Source organism: Aspergillus vadensis (genome assembly GCF_003184925.1).
Source record: "Aspergillus vadensis CBS 113365 unplaced genomic scaffold BO88scaffold_2, whole genome shotgun sequence".
NCBI classification, from domain to species: domain Eukaryota; kingdom Fungi; phylum Ascomycota; class Eurotiomycetes; order Eurotiales; family Aspergillaceae; genus Aspergillus; species Aspergillus vadensis.
Genome location: NW_020292040.1, coordinates 183,308 through 196,132, shown reverse-complemented (window position 1 = coordinate 196,132; position 12,825 = coordinate 183,308). Strand labels below are relative to the sequence as shown.

The window sequence follows — 12,825 nt, the reverse complement described above, 5'->3', positions numbered from 1 at the left end:
TAGACTACAGACCTGCAATCTGCTAATTCCAAGTCTTCTTAAGATTACCACCAGTGGTGCTTTTCTATCGTTGTACCACCACCCCCAAGACAATACTACTACTAGTATGTGTGGAGAACAATATATCCCTATGACGGCGTTTGGCCGCAGCTGCGATGCCAATTGAAACAAGCACATTGCCAATGAAACGCTGCGGAGCATATACTTTGTGAACTTTAGGATCTAATTGGAAAGTACTACGTCCAAGCTATCTTGGACTGCTACTTTTAACTTTAAGCTCTTCTGGAAAGCATCGGCGATAGACATGGTGTGCTGTCTTCGGACCCAAACACGCCGGTACCTGCCTGATATGCAGCCTAGCAATACGCGGCACAATTCCTAGGCACCCGGATAACTCGGGTTTCCGTCGTCGTTGAAACAGACGCTAACCCGCAAACAATATCCGGAGAAACGAGCAGGTAGTGGGTGGCAAGGCGGATGGCCTGCAGCGGGTGGAGCTTTGCCGCGGGGATTTCGCTTTCAAAGCAGACCGAGATGCAAGAAGGAAAGCAGTGTCCATCAATCAGAAGCGAGCGATTAGCTGACGAGCAAACGATGAGCTAATGATCAGTCATTTGTGTCAGTCATGAAAGGCGCGAAAAAGCGATAAGTGGCAAGCAGATGTAACAATGCTTTCTAGAAGCACAATCGGAATCCCACCGAGCCGACCAGGGCCAGGGTCACCGCACCAATCAGCGTCCGGCGGAGACGCGGCTATCGTCGGGGCGCGGCAGGGTTGGGCGGGGCGGGAGCCTTTCTGTTACTTAATTTTAACCTCTCTTTTGCCTTATTGGTTCGCCCAGCTAAAAATACACTAAAAGAAACTGCTGGCCGGTGGGGCAGGAACACCAGGATCTTCGCTTTCTTCGATGCTGGCTAACTAATTATGCTGCTGATAAGGAAAATTGTATGAGAAAAAAAAGCTAGATGCAGATGCAATTAGCGGATGGGCACGGCCCTCGGCCTCTCAACGGACAAGCCACGCCCGCGCTCCCCCCCGATGTAGTAACCGCGACTCAACGTGGCAGGGTATCTACCTGCCTTTCTATCTTCTGGTTCTTCCTTCCTTCTTCCTTTCCTTCTCTCATCTGGCCTTTCGTCTTCCTCCGTGTTCAACCTCGACCTTTGTGTGGCCGGCAGCTCATCCTGCAGAGGCTCAGCCAGCGGAGGACCAGATCGTCATCGACCCACCCGTGAGAATTTTTTAGTATCAGTTTCACGTTCATCGGCACATTAGCTGCTGCTGCTACTGCTGCTGCTACTTGCGTCTATCTGCAACTAGACACAGCTCCCATTTCTAGTCACGATGCGCTTGGACGGCGTTGCCCCTCCGCCCGATGCGGTTGAGCCCAAGAGTCAGCGGGAGAAGGATGAGGACGTGGAGGACCTCAAGGCGATTGATGGTGCGCCCGAGGTGGACGCCTTTGGCGATGAAGCTAATGCGGAGGTCAAGTACAAGACCTTGAAGTGGTGGTAAGTACTTCTGTCGTGCGTGGTGATAGACAACAGGCTAATAGCACTAGGCAATGCGGAATGTGTATGTGATCAGAACGATAACTGCAAATTGCGAGATACTAACCAGCCTAGTCATGATTGCTGAATCCGTGTCGCTCGGTGTTTTGTCTCTTCCGGCTACTATGACGGCCCTGGGTCTTGTTCCGTAAGTCAGCGCCTCCATGCTTCTGCGCTGCGGCTAACCGGTGCAGCTCTCTCATTCTCATCATCGGTCTCGGTATCCTCGCCCTTTACACTGGTTATGTCATTGGCCAATTCCGTGAACGCCACCCTTACATCCACAACCTTGCCGATGCGGGAGAGATCCTCATGGGCACTTTTGGCCGGGAGTTGTTCGGTCTGGGCCAGATCCTCTTCTCCATCTTCATCATGGGTAGCCATATTGTCACTTTCACCGTTATGATGAACACCATTACCGACCACGGTACCTGCTCGATCGTGTTCAGTATCGTCGCGTTCGTCATCTGTCTTGTTCTCTCGCTGCCCCGCACCATCAAGAATTTGACCTACATCTCCACTGCCTGTAGGTTTCCGTTCCCCGTCTGTGCAGAGCGACGCTAATGGAATAGCCTTCCTGAGTATCTTTTCTGCGGTTATGATCACCATGATCGGTGTCGGTGTCCAGTACAAGGGCGGACAGAACATCAGCATCACCACCGAGACCAACCTGTACACGGCATTCAGTGGTGTTACCCAGATCATGTTCGCCTACTGCGCCCATGTCGCCTTCTTCGGTCTTATCGCCGAGATGGAGGAACCCAAGGACTTCCCCAAGGCGCTGTGTCTGCTGCAGGGCTTCGAAATCTCACTCTACGTCACCGCCGCCATCGTTATTTACTACTATGTGGGTAACGGAGTTGACTCGCCGGCTCTGGGATCGGCTGGTCCTGTCTTGAAGAAGGTGGCCTACGGCATGGCCATTCCTACTGTGAGTCCACCCCTCTTTGTGTTCGAGGATTAGATCTGATGTGTGTAGATCATTGGTGCTGGTGTGGTCAACGGACATGTTGGTCTCAAGTACATCTATGTGCGCATCTTCCGCAAGTCGGGACGCATGCACAAGAACGACTGGGTCTCCGTGGGATCCTGGATCGGTATTGGTGTGACCTGCTGGGTGATTGCTTGGATCATCGGCGAGGGTATCCCCTCCTTCAGCAACCTGGTCAGTCTGATTAGTTCGCTGTTTGCCAGTTGGTTCAGTTTCGGTCTGCCGGGTGCCTACTGGTTGCACATGAACTACGGCCAGTGGTGGTCGAGCCCGAAGAAGTGCGCCCTGACCATCATCAACATGCTCATCTTTGCCATTGGTGGTGCTATGGTAAGTTTTCTCCCATTCATCATAATGTGAGCTTTTGCTAATTGTGTAGTGTGGTCTTGGTCTGTACGCGTCCGGCAAGGCGATCCACGACGACTCTTCTCGGGCCAGCTTTTCGTGCGCCAACAATGCATAGAGTACTTGAAGGAAAAAAAGATTGGATGACTAGACGACTAATGGGAGGCGATTTAATGTATATAAAAGCACAATCCATAGAATCCGCATAATTTCGTGCTGAGCACGTCAATCAATGTGCATACTGTTCACAATGCCTGCATATTACACCTGAGGGAACCGATACAGTTCGTGTAAGAGACCTGTTCGTCTATCTGGCAGTGATTTGAGTACACGGGACAAACTCACATCTAATAGTCCGAGAAGAGTACTCTCAGAGATGGAAACAGAGTCAAATGGTGGATACTGAGCTACGGCCCTCACCACAGGGCAAGGTGCAAGTTGCCCGTTAACAGGCTATGTCTGGCGGATGCATTGATTGTTTGAGTTGTGCTAGTTAGCTCATGTTATGCAAGACCAGGTTAGTCTGATAAAATGATCCAATTGTGTAGGGTGAGATCTGGTCTGTGACCGGGGATTGCGGCTGATGTTGCATGTGAAAATGCGGCTGAGGTGGGCCGATGATTTGGCGATAATGCAGACAGACAAGTCATCAGATCCTACTCGAGATCCAAAGATCGCAGATAATGCTATATGGAAAAAGGAACAATACAAGTATATTGCGTCGAAGATTGCATTTCTCTGGATGCTGTTTACTTTATAATTCAATAAAGACTGCACTGGTCTGTACCGCAAATTGTTAGGGTTGGCCAACGCCATTGATCCTGGACCGACAATGGCAGGATAGTGAGTCTTCGCCACAGACTCAGCTCGGCTCGTCGGAGTATCTTAAAACTCGATCTGGAATGAGCTGCAGTTATATTGCTGCAGTGTAAGCCTACATGCACTAACTATAATAGGATGATCACGTATTGACGATCACTCGGATGGCCCGGCGATAGCAAGTCATCCCAGCATCACCTCGGCCCGATCATGCCGTCGTCTCGGTGCGTGCAATACAACAGAGTATGTGGCCAGCCCACTTGTGATGCCATTGCTGGAAACAATGATTTATATCGGAGAAGAAATCCCTAACAATAGAACTACGAGCCAACTGTTATGAGTGCAGGCTGCCGGCTTCCATTTCCGTCATAAAGGCAACAAAGAGATGGCCCGTGAAACTACATGATCCACTTTCTTGCATGACAGTCCCGGGCTCAATTACACTAGTCCAATATTTATTATTCCTTCAGTCCCCTGTCCCAATACTTTTTATCTATCTTCCACTGGTACTACGCAATGGCTTCCATCTCCGTATCTCCATTCCCCGACGTGGAGATCCCCTCCACTGACCTCTGGTCGTCCCTCTTCGAGCGTTCAGATAGGCCGTATCCACTCTCCCATCGTATGTCTCCACTATCGCATCATGCCAGATATCAACAAATCTAATCCCATACAGCCCTCTTCGTCGACCCCCTCACCAACCGCAGCCTTTCCTTCCAACAAATCCGCCAACGCGCCCTCCACTTCGGCCACCACCTCCAATCCAAATGGTCCTGGCAACAAGGTGACGTGCTCGTCGTCTTCGCCCCAAATGCCATTGACCTGCCCCCGCTGATCTGGGGTACCCTGGCCATCGGCGGTGTCGTCTGCCCGGTCAATCCCAGCTATCGCGCCGAAGAACTGCGCCATCCGTTGATCGATGCAGCCGCCAAAGCCATCGTCACCACCACCGCCCAAGCCTCCATCGTATACGAAGCCATTGACCGCGCCGGCCTCTCCCGCGACCGTGTCATCCTCCTCGATCAATTAGATCCACTATGGGCGACTATCAAAAACACAGACTACGTCGCACCGCACCGTCCCCCGATCCAGAACCCCGAAAAAGACCTCTCCTTCCTGGTCTACTCCTCCGGAACAACCGGCCTACCTAAGGGCGTGATGCTCTCGCACCGCAACATGGTCGCGAACATGGTGCAAAGTGCCGTTGCCGAGCAGGGCCAGCTGGTCTGGAACCAAGATCGCATTCTGGGCATTTTGCCATTCTTTCATATTTACGGTATTTCCCCTCCCACTCCCACTTCCGCCAATATACTGATTAAATGGGTGATAGGCATCGGCTTCCTCCTCAACTACACCATCTACACCGGCGTACCCATGTACGTCCTCCCGCGCTTCCAGTTCCCCTCGTTCTGCGATACCATCCAGCGTCATCGCATCACGTACGCCTACGTCGTGCCCCCCGTTATTCTGGAGCTGGTTTCCAATGCTGCCACTAAGAACTACGACCTTTCCTCCTTGCGTATGGTGGTATCTGCTGCGGCACCACTAGCTGTGGATTTGATCCACGCTGCCAAGCAGAAACTGGGTCTTGTAGTTCGTCAGGCATACGGGATGAGCGAGTGTGCGCCGGCTGTTCATTTCCAGGTACATTCCCACCCTTTCCCCAAATCTCCCCTTTGACATCGCAATGCTAACAAGAGATAGACCTGGACCGAAGCCCACACCCACCCCGGCTCCGTCGGCCGACTCCTCCCCAACATGACAGCCAAATACAACCCCATTCACGACGGAGATAACAAAGAGAAAGAACTCTGGGTAAAGGGCCCCAACGTCTTCCTCGGGTATCTGAACAACCCCACTGCGAATAAGGAATCATTTTCCGAGGACGGATACTACAAGACCGGGGATGTGGGGTACGAGGATGATGCCGGGAACTTCTATATCACGGATCGGGTGAAGGAGTTGATCAAGTATAATGGGTTCCAGGTCGCGCCGGCCGAGTTGGAGGGGATTGTGTTGGGGCATCCGGCTGTGAAGGATGTGGGGGTTGTTGGGGTGAAGAGTGGGTTGGCGGGGAGTGAGTTGCCTAGGGCTTATGTTGTGGTTAAGGGGGGTGTTGTTGGCAAGGGGGGTGAGGGGTTGGAGAAGGAGATTGTGGAGTTCGTGGAGAAGAGGGTTATTGGGTATAAGAGGTTGAGGGGAGGTGTGAGGTTCGTGGAGAGTATTCCGAGGAATCCGTCGGGGAAGATTTTGAGGAGGGAGTTGAAGAAGTTGGAGAGGGAGGCTAAGTTGTGATTCTACTTACTGTATGTAGTATGGATGTTAATGCATGTACATTCAATTGTAATATTCTAGGATTGAGCTGCTAGAGGTACATAAGTAGTATACAGACATCTCAATGTCTACTCACACATTGAACAATCTCAATCCTCCCTCCACCATCTCCCTCCACCCCCTCAGCTTCCCCTCCCTCTCCTCCCCCGCCCCCTTCACACCCACCTCCACAATAGCCCTAACATGATTCACCACCCTCTGCATCCCCTCCTGCCTCTCACTCAACTTCATCCCCTCCAACACCCACCCCTGCCCCCTACTCTTACACACCTCCTCAAACACCCCCTCCAACCGATCCCTCTCCGCCTTATCCTCCACCGCATACCGATAATTCCACAGGAACGCCCGCACCGGATTCCACCGCGGCGCCGGCACCACACTCGCAAACTCCCAGTCCAGGATGCCCGTGATGGGACATTCGGGAGACGATGGATCGCACATGATGTTCGCGAAGTGGAGGTCTTTGTGAGCCAACACATAGGGTACATCATTCAACTTGTCATCAGACCCGATAACTGAGATGAACTCCTCCAACCGAGGGATCAAATCCTTGAAAGGGGATAGTGATGGATGTATGCTAATAGCATGGATATACCGCTCCACACACGCAACATTATACTCCGTGTAACTCGCATACCCATCACTTTTGAACGGATTCAGCGTTTCCAATGTCTCCTCCATTCCACACCCTGACCAATATGTCTCCACATCCTGCGTCTGCCAGTACGTCTCCTCAATAGGCGGACCACGCACTATCTCCTTCTCCACCCCCTCCTCCCCATCATCATCACCGCCCCGGGCTCCTAACTGCAATCCACCCACATACCCCCCCTCCCAGGGTTTACCATGCAACTCCGCCACAAACCCCGCCACCTGCTCCACCAACCTCCTCTTCCTCCCCTCATCAAGACCCTCATACACCTCCGCAACAGACACCCCCGGCACCCGCTCCAACAAGGTAAATTCATACCCGAGGGGATTATCCCGACTCGCCGAGTAGGCAATCACCGCGGGTACGGGGATGGAAGTATTTCGTCGCACCCAGGTCATTACACCCACTTCGTTGAGGGTCTTTATCCGGGGGATTTGAGTCCCCGAGATGCGCAGCACCAGGGTGATGCTCCCGTCGGAGGGGTCTGCGCGGGCGCGGATCGGAGGCGTGGCGGATGCGGCGGCGGAGGGGGCATAGTGGATGAGGTAGATTGTGTGGAAGGCGGCGGAGACGGGGAGGGGGGTGATGGTTGTTGGTGGGGGGAGGGAGAGGGTGGTGAGGAGGGTGGTTATGCTGGTTGAGGGGAGGGGGGGTGGGAGGTTCGATGTCGTCATTGTTGGTGGTTGTGTTGGTGTTGTGGATGTCGTGGTCATGAGCTAGGGTGGGTGGGAGCGATTCGCTGGGAGTATGGAGGCCATGATGATTGAGACTGTCATTGTGGGTTATATAGTAGTAGTATCCTCATGATGTTGAGGATATTTTGACCATCATGTTTGATATGGATGGATATTGTTGCATGACTCATGGTGAATCATGTACCATCATCCAGCTAGCTGGTAAAGGCTGCGCGAAGGAGCAAGCTAGTGTGTAGAGCACACATGGTGATAGGTAGGCCGACGGTGTTCCTGGATAGCTTATCGTGTGGCGGCGCAATTTGACTGATAAGCTTCGGGGATGGTGATATCCCTGGCTTGGATGAGGTGAGGTTTGGTTCAGGGGCCGCTATCGGAGGCACGTGACTTTATGCCTGGGGCAAGATTATTGGAACACCACAGGGGCCGTGAACGTTGATGGAGATGGATCTTGATATGACCATATTCGCTGACTAATTATGTGTTTACATGATGAATTACATTTCTATGCTACGTTTCAGTTGTGGTCCAGATAACGTGGTGATCGCCAAGTCAAACCAACACTGAATAACGATCTGCAAACACCTCCATCTGGCCCTACGGTAGATCATGATCTAGGCGCCGAGGAACTAGGCTTTAGATTGGTCTTAGTAACGAAATTCTAGGTAATCGCTGTCAACAGGAGACCGCAAAGCTTGGCTGGTATAACAATTTATCTAGTTAATCACGAGAAACAATCGGTAGGTAAAGAGCGCGCCAGTGAACTACAGCATAACGCCAAATGCTGCAAATGTCTGATATCATGGTATCATCCAAAACTATTTACAAATGTTTCACTTCAACTGATACTCGCATAGGTCGTAACATCCTAATGTTTGGGATGATATTGGTACAAATGCCAGTTCTCCATCACCCACCACTCTGCGACATGGGCGGCATCACGCACCCAGTCCACAGCATCACTGCCGTGTTCCTTCTCCATCCTCTTGGCCAGATCAACAAGGTTGAACTCTGTCACCGGGTGCTGCTCCTCCGGATCCTGCTCGACGTTCGTGAACCGCCATTCGACGTCGTCGACAAGGGGAATCACCAGTCGGTATTCGGGATGGGCAGCGGACCGTACTGCCAGCCATGAACCACCAGTGTTCATGACGGTGAATTGCCAGTTCTGGCGGCCGTCCATTTCCGGGACGAGCTCGCGGATCATGGACTGGCCTTCGTAGATTGAAAGCAGATCCTGCGCAGTGTGGGTGCTGTTGGGCCCCAGAGAGGACGATTGGATCAGCAGGTCCAGAATGGTAGGGACCACTTGTTGAGTGATGACTGGGGTGTTGACTTCAATGGATGGGAGATGGGGATGAGCAAACACCATTGGAATATGGAAGCTGCCGATGTGGGGGTTATCGTATGGGGTGACGCCGCCGTCATTCGGAAGGGAGAGACCACTGTCTGGTTAGTAGACGAAACATCAAATCATGGAGGACAACTTACTGATCACCAGCCATCACGAGCAATGTCTCGTTGATAACGCTCTTCTCGGTCAGGATGTCGATGATCTCCTGCAGCCAGTCGTCGATGTATCCAATCGTGTTCAGGTATTTGTTGATATCCTCGTTGGAGTTGGTGTTTTTGGACGACACCATCTCCTCGTATGCGTTGTCGGGCATTCCCCACGGGTGGTGCGTAGTGCCCGTCAGATGCGTCAGGAACAGCCGGCGGTGGTTGTGTTCGGCATCGTCGAGCGCATCGCGCACGTAGTCGCCCAGTACCATATCAGGGTAACCGTAATAGTTGACCTCCTTCGACGAGGTCGCGGAATGCGTTGCATTTTCCTGTTCCAAAGACTCTTTGGTCACAACGTCATGGAATCCCAACTTCGGTGTGAGCTTGTCCTGATTATCATAGCCCTCGGTGACGGATTGCATCCATGCCGAATGCCATGGCCAGGTGCGGTAGTCGGAGTTATCAATGGTGCGGTTGGTATCCACATCATCCTGGTGGTTGAATGCATCCAGAATATGCGGCATGCACGGCTGATAGATGTGATGGTTGTATTCGCGGTTAAAGTCGGCGACTAATGGCGTCACTCCGCACACCGTCCCGACAAGACTCTTCAGGGTGTAGGTGCCCGTCGTAAAAGCGTTGCGGGCGCTGATGCCGCCATATGACCGCCGGCCGTAATCATGCTCGTTGTCGTGACCGAATCCCGCGTCAAAGCCGGTTAGGAATTCGGAGGTGCGGGTAAGGTTTGCGACTAGCTTTTGAACGTCGTCGGGAATTTTCTTATCTGAATAAGTTTTGGCGATGCGGTTCCACATGAAAGCGTCCTTGCGCAGGGGAAAGACGTCGCTCCGAGTACTCTCCAACTTGATAAGGATAACATGTTTAATGTTGACGTTGCCGCTGGATAGGACCTCCTGCAAGGAGTCCAGCACCGGATTCTGCAGGTTAGATACATGCAACGGGTCACTTTCGGGGTTGTAATGCAACCGAGGCACATCCGTCCTGGTCCAGTCTTCAAAGCCGGGCAGTCCTCCCTTTGGCAGCCAGTCCCATTTGGGTACCTTGTCTAACGGAGTGCGACTCTCCAACCACTCATAGTCGCCCGGCAGCCCCCCAGCGCGGACGGGGGAGTGTCGGTGGCCACCGATGAAGGGTGCCACTGGCAAGGCTTCTGACAGAAACATGTAGGCGGGATCCCAGGGTCGAACCACACGCAGCAAGACCAAGCTGAGGAATGGCACCCAGACAACCAGCTTAACCAGAATCGAGTGTCCCCGTCTCGTGACAGGTGCAACTTCACCATACGGCTCGAGAAGGTGGATCGAAGAGCCATCGTCACTCTTATCGTCGAGATAGTCATCGACGCCGATCTGCTCGTAGATCTCGGGTTCCGGCAATCCAGATCTCGGGCGGAACGCGCGAACCCGGCTCATACAACGGAACAAACATTTGAATGGCTGTCCCAGGATTGTGAGGATGCCACCAACAACGCGATGCAGTGGTGCAGACAGAAACCATGCTATAGTGAGCAGAATGCCTTCCACGATCAAGAATCCTGTCAGTCCCTGCAACAATGTGCGCATGGCAGCGGCATCGCGGTGGAAGGTTTTGGCTTGTCGCCAGTGAATTTCGGCACCGGTGACGATGTAAAAGGAGGTATTTGCGGCGGTCATTCCGGACATGATTAAACTAGATGGGTCAGTGATTGACAGGCATTTCTGGTATGTGCGCAGCCTACCTAAATGGTACAATCACCAGAGCTGATAACAATGCAACAGTGCGCCAATGGAATTTCTGGGTGAAGAAGCGGATGAGGAGGGTGAGAATCACATCCTGGAAGAAAAAGGTCGAGCCCCAGAGGAAGAATTTAGGAGGAGGGAGAGAATGGATGTGAGCGTAAAGATGCAACAATTTGGCGCCAAAAAGTGCGATGAAGGAGACAGTGAAGAAATATCGGCGTGTGAACTCCCATGTGTAGTCGAAGAACTCGCCAGGAGATGTACGCAGACGCTGCAGGGCAGGGCCACAGCGACGGAGGGGATTGAAGAGCTTCATGGTGCAGCAGGAAAGTCACAGTATCTCAGCAGACGGACCGCATGGCACCACGGACTAAGAGCACACCCATTGAAGGGTGGAGGGACGGAGATGGCGTGACCGGGATGGGAGCCCGGAATGATGGAAGAAGGCGTCAAAAGAGAAAGAAGGGAATGAGGGGTTCTTCAAGAAGAGAGGAGGAGGAAGAAGAAGAGGAGAAAGAAAAAGAGGAGAGAGATGGGGAAAGAAGAGCAGGACGCCATGATGATGGAGGCCTGAGGAGGTGGAGTCTTTCTCACGGCCAGCAATCACGGATAGAGCCGCAGTTTCAATTCACAGCCCTGCATCCAAACAGGCAATATAGCACGCTGGCCAGTCCAACGAACCTGCGAACTCTAAAGCTGGGTGGTTCACGGTGTGCCAACCTCCAAGCAGTCTAGTGACTTGTGGACTACCAGTAGTGCTCCGGGACTAGTGGTCTCTACTACACAGTACTACCCAGCACTACACAGGACTAATGACCGAGGATGAATTGCGATGGATGCCTGGCGTACAGAAAGCTGGACCCTGAGGGCCCTGGACCCTGATGGTCCACCAGCAACATGGGAAACCATTGGCTGTGCAGGCGAGAATCGTAAAATTAGAAGCAGCGGCGTTGCCAGACGTGCCCCGAAAACCAATCAGCCTCGGGGCCAAGACCCGCAGACCCTGGGAAGTCAGTCTGAGACAGGGGAAATCTTAACTGCAATTATCATCGGTCGTGTGTTCCGGGGCAAATCCATCCATCCCAAACATCGTGTTCCATTAATTGCAATAGGGGTACCACTAGATTGATTTCATGTTTGAGAATAATTTTTGTCCCCCACCGATCGAGATATACAAGCAAACAGCTCTCTCGGTCTAGTTGCCACTATTCCTAACGATCCGCAGGCTTGTCTCTCGCCCCCAAGAACACGTGGTGAGGACCTTCCTTTCCAGTTGGAATCAAAAGATGCATCTTTTATTTTCAACCCAAACGGGATGCCTGATGCCCCAGAGGAGTCTAGTCTGGTCCCTCCGGGCGTGACCACATTCCTTTTTGGGGCCCCCGAGCGGGGGGTTACATCCGCTCTCGCCAATCAGTAAGCAGACCACCCGTGAATGCTCCACTGCCAAGGCTTCCAGGGAAATCTCTTGTCCGTTCATTTATTCCCTTTTGATTGTTGTTATTCACAATTTTCCCTCTGCCTCTTCCCGTTGTCTCACTCCAACACTGTCTTACATAGCCCCCTTCTGCCTCTGCCCAATTGCTATTGCCTCTCTCCTCTCTTGGCCAGTGAACAGTCTCCCATGTTACATCATGCATTGACGTGCCGTTACGGTTGTGTGCCACTGTAGGTTCAATTCTAAACTGCAGCAAGCAGCATGTAGCACGTGTGGATTCTTTCATATGATGTTAGAATCCGCTCATTTGCATGGATACATGGGAGCAGCTGCAGCCTCGCTTCCCCGCTCGTCCCATCGGGATTATTCTCCTAACCCAACTTATTTGCACGAGACCTGATGCTGATGTGGGAAGCACCTCCGGGTTGTCAAACCTATTGGGGAGGAAGAAGGAGGAACAATGTCCTTGGCACACGGCAGTCCCACCGGATTCCTCTCTTATTCCCGACTCTTTGTCTCTCTTGTTGTCTCTCGCTGTCATTATTAATAGACGCGGTGGATCATGGCGGATACTCATGGCATGGATCCGGACAACTCCGTCGCCATCACACTTAAAACCCGAAAATGAGTGTGCAACTCACTTCCAACAAGCACCCTGAGTAAGATGATCATTGATTCCTCAAAACCCTGCATGGTCTTGGCTTAGATGCGTCAAAGCGCCGTTGACAGAATTAGTCATGTTGATTTCATCCTGTATCGCA

General features: G+C 52.3%; 4 protein-coding genes across 4 annotated transcripts; 2 read left to right on the top strand and 2 right to left on the bottom strand.

Annotated features, from left to right (window-relative positions):
- The first annotated feature begins 1,136 nt into the window (after positions 1 to 1,136).
- Positions 1,137 to 3,134, top strand: BO88DRAFT_440553 (putative amino acid transporter). The gene is made up of 7 exons (XM_025709805.1): positions 1,137 to 1,512; positions 1,563 to 1,576; positions 1,627 to 1,699; positions 1,746 to 2,077; positions 2,124 to 2,482; positions 2,531 to 2,872; positions 2,922 to 3,134. Exons 1-7 carry the CDS (start codon positions 1,346 to 1,348, stop codon positions 3,003 to 3,005), a joined length of 1,371 nt encoding a protein of 456 aa, XP_025567043.1. The 5' UTR covers positions 1,137 to 1,345; the 3' UTR covers positions 3,006 to 3,134.
- A 1,074-nt stretch (positions 3,135 to 4,208) lies between these two features.
- Positions 4,209 to 6,001, top strand: BO88DRAFT_356539 (acyl--CoA ligase; the record flags this gene model as incomplete). The annotated part of the gene is made up of 4 exons (XM_025703734.1): positions 4,209 to 4,328; positions 4,383 to 4,982; positions 5,037 to 5,350; positions 5,411 to 6,001. The coding sequence occupies exons 1-4, from the start codon at positions 4,223 to 4,225 to the stop codon at positions 5,999 to 6,001; spliced, it is 1,611 nt and encodes a 536-aa protein (XP_025567042.1). The 5' UTR covers positions 4,209 to 4,222.
- Positions 6,002 to 6,112: 111 nt separating this feature from the next.
- On the bottom strand, positions 6,113 to 7,366 carry BO88DRAFT_449133 (aminoglycoside phosphotransferase family protein; the record flags this gene model as incomplete). Its single annotated transcript, XM_025710471.1, has 1 exon — positions 6,113 to 7,366. One exon carries the CDS (start codon positions 7,364 to 7,366, stop codon positions 6,113 to 6,115), a length of 1,254 nt encoding a protein of 417 aa, XP_025567041.1.
- Positions 7,367 to 8,019: 653 nt separating this feature from the next.
- BO88DRAFT_400882 (sulfatase domain protein) lies at positions 8,020 to 11,248 on the bottom strand. Its single transcript, XM_025705706.1, has 3 exons — positions 10,626 to 11,248; positions 8,876 to 10,576; positions 8,020 to 8,829 (listed from the first exon to the last, which is right to left on the bottom strand). Exons 1-3 carry the CDS (start codon positions 10,940 to 10,942, stop codon positions 8,253 to 8,255), a joined length of 2,595 nt encoding a protein of 864 aa, XP_025567040.1. The 5' UTR covers positions 10,943 to 11,248; the 3' UTR covers positions 8,020 to 8,252.
- Positions 11,249 to 12,825: the final 1,577 nt, after the last annotated feature.

What these genes read in the sequence shown, in the direction of transcription:
- BO88DRAFT_440553 (XM_025709805.1), top strand. Translation starts at nt 1,346, where the DNA reads ATGCGCTTGGACGGCGTTGCCCCTCCGCCCGATGCGGTTGAGCCCAAG. An exon ending in ACGGCCCTGGGTCTTGTTCC is followed by an intron (nt 1,700 to 1,745) that starts GTAAGTCAGCGC and finishes TAACCGGTGCAG; the next exon opens with CTCTCTCATTCTCATCATCG. An exon ending in ACGGCATGGCCATTCCTACT is followed by an intron (nt 2,483 to 2,530) that starts GTGAGTCCACCC and finishes TGATGTGTGTAG; the next exon opens with ATCATTGGTGCTGGTGTGGT.
- BO88DRAFT_400882 (XM_025705706.1), bottom strand. Translation starts at nt 10,942, where the DNA reads ATGAAGCTCTTCAATCCCCTCCGTCGCTGTGGCCCTGCCCTGCAGCGT. An exon ending in CTGGTGATTGTACCATTTAG is followed by an intron (nt 10,577 to 10,625) that starts GTAGGCTGCGCA and finishes TGACCCATCTAG; the next exon opens with TTTAATCATGTCCGGAATGA. An exon ending in CTCGTGATGGCTGGTGATCA is followed by an intron (nt 8,830 to 8,875) that starts GTAAGTTGTCCT and finishes CTAACCAGACAG; the next exon opens with TGGTCTCTCCCTTCCGAATG.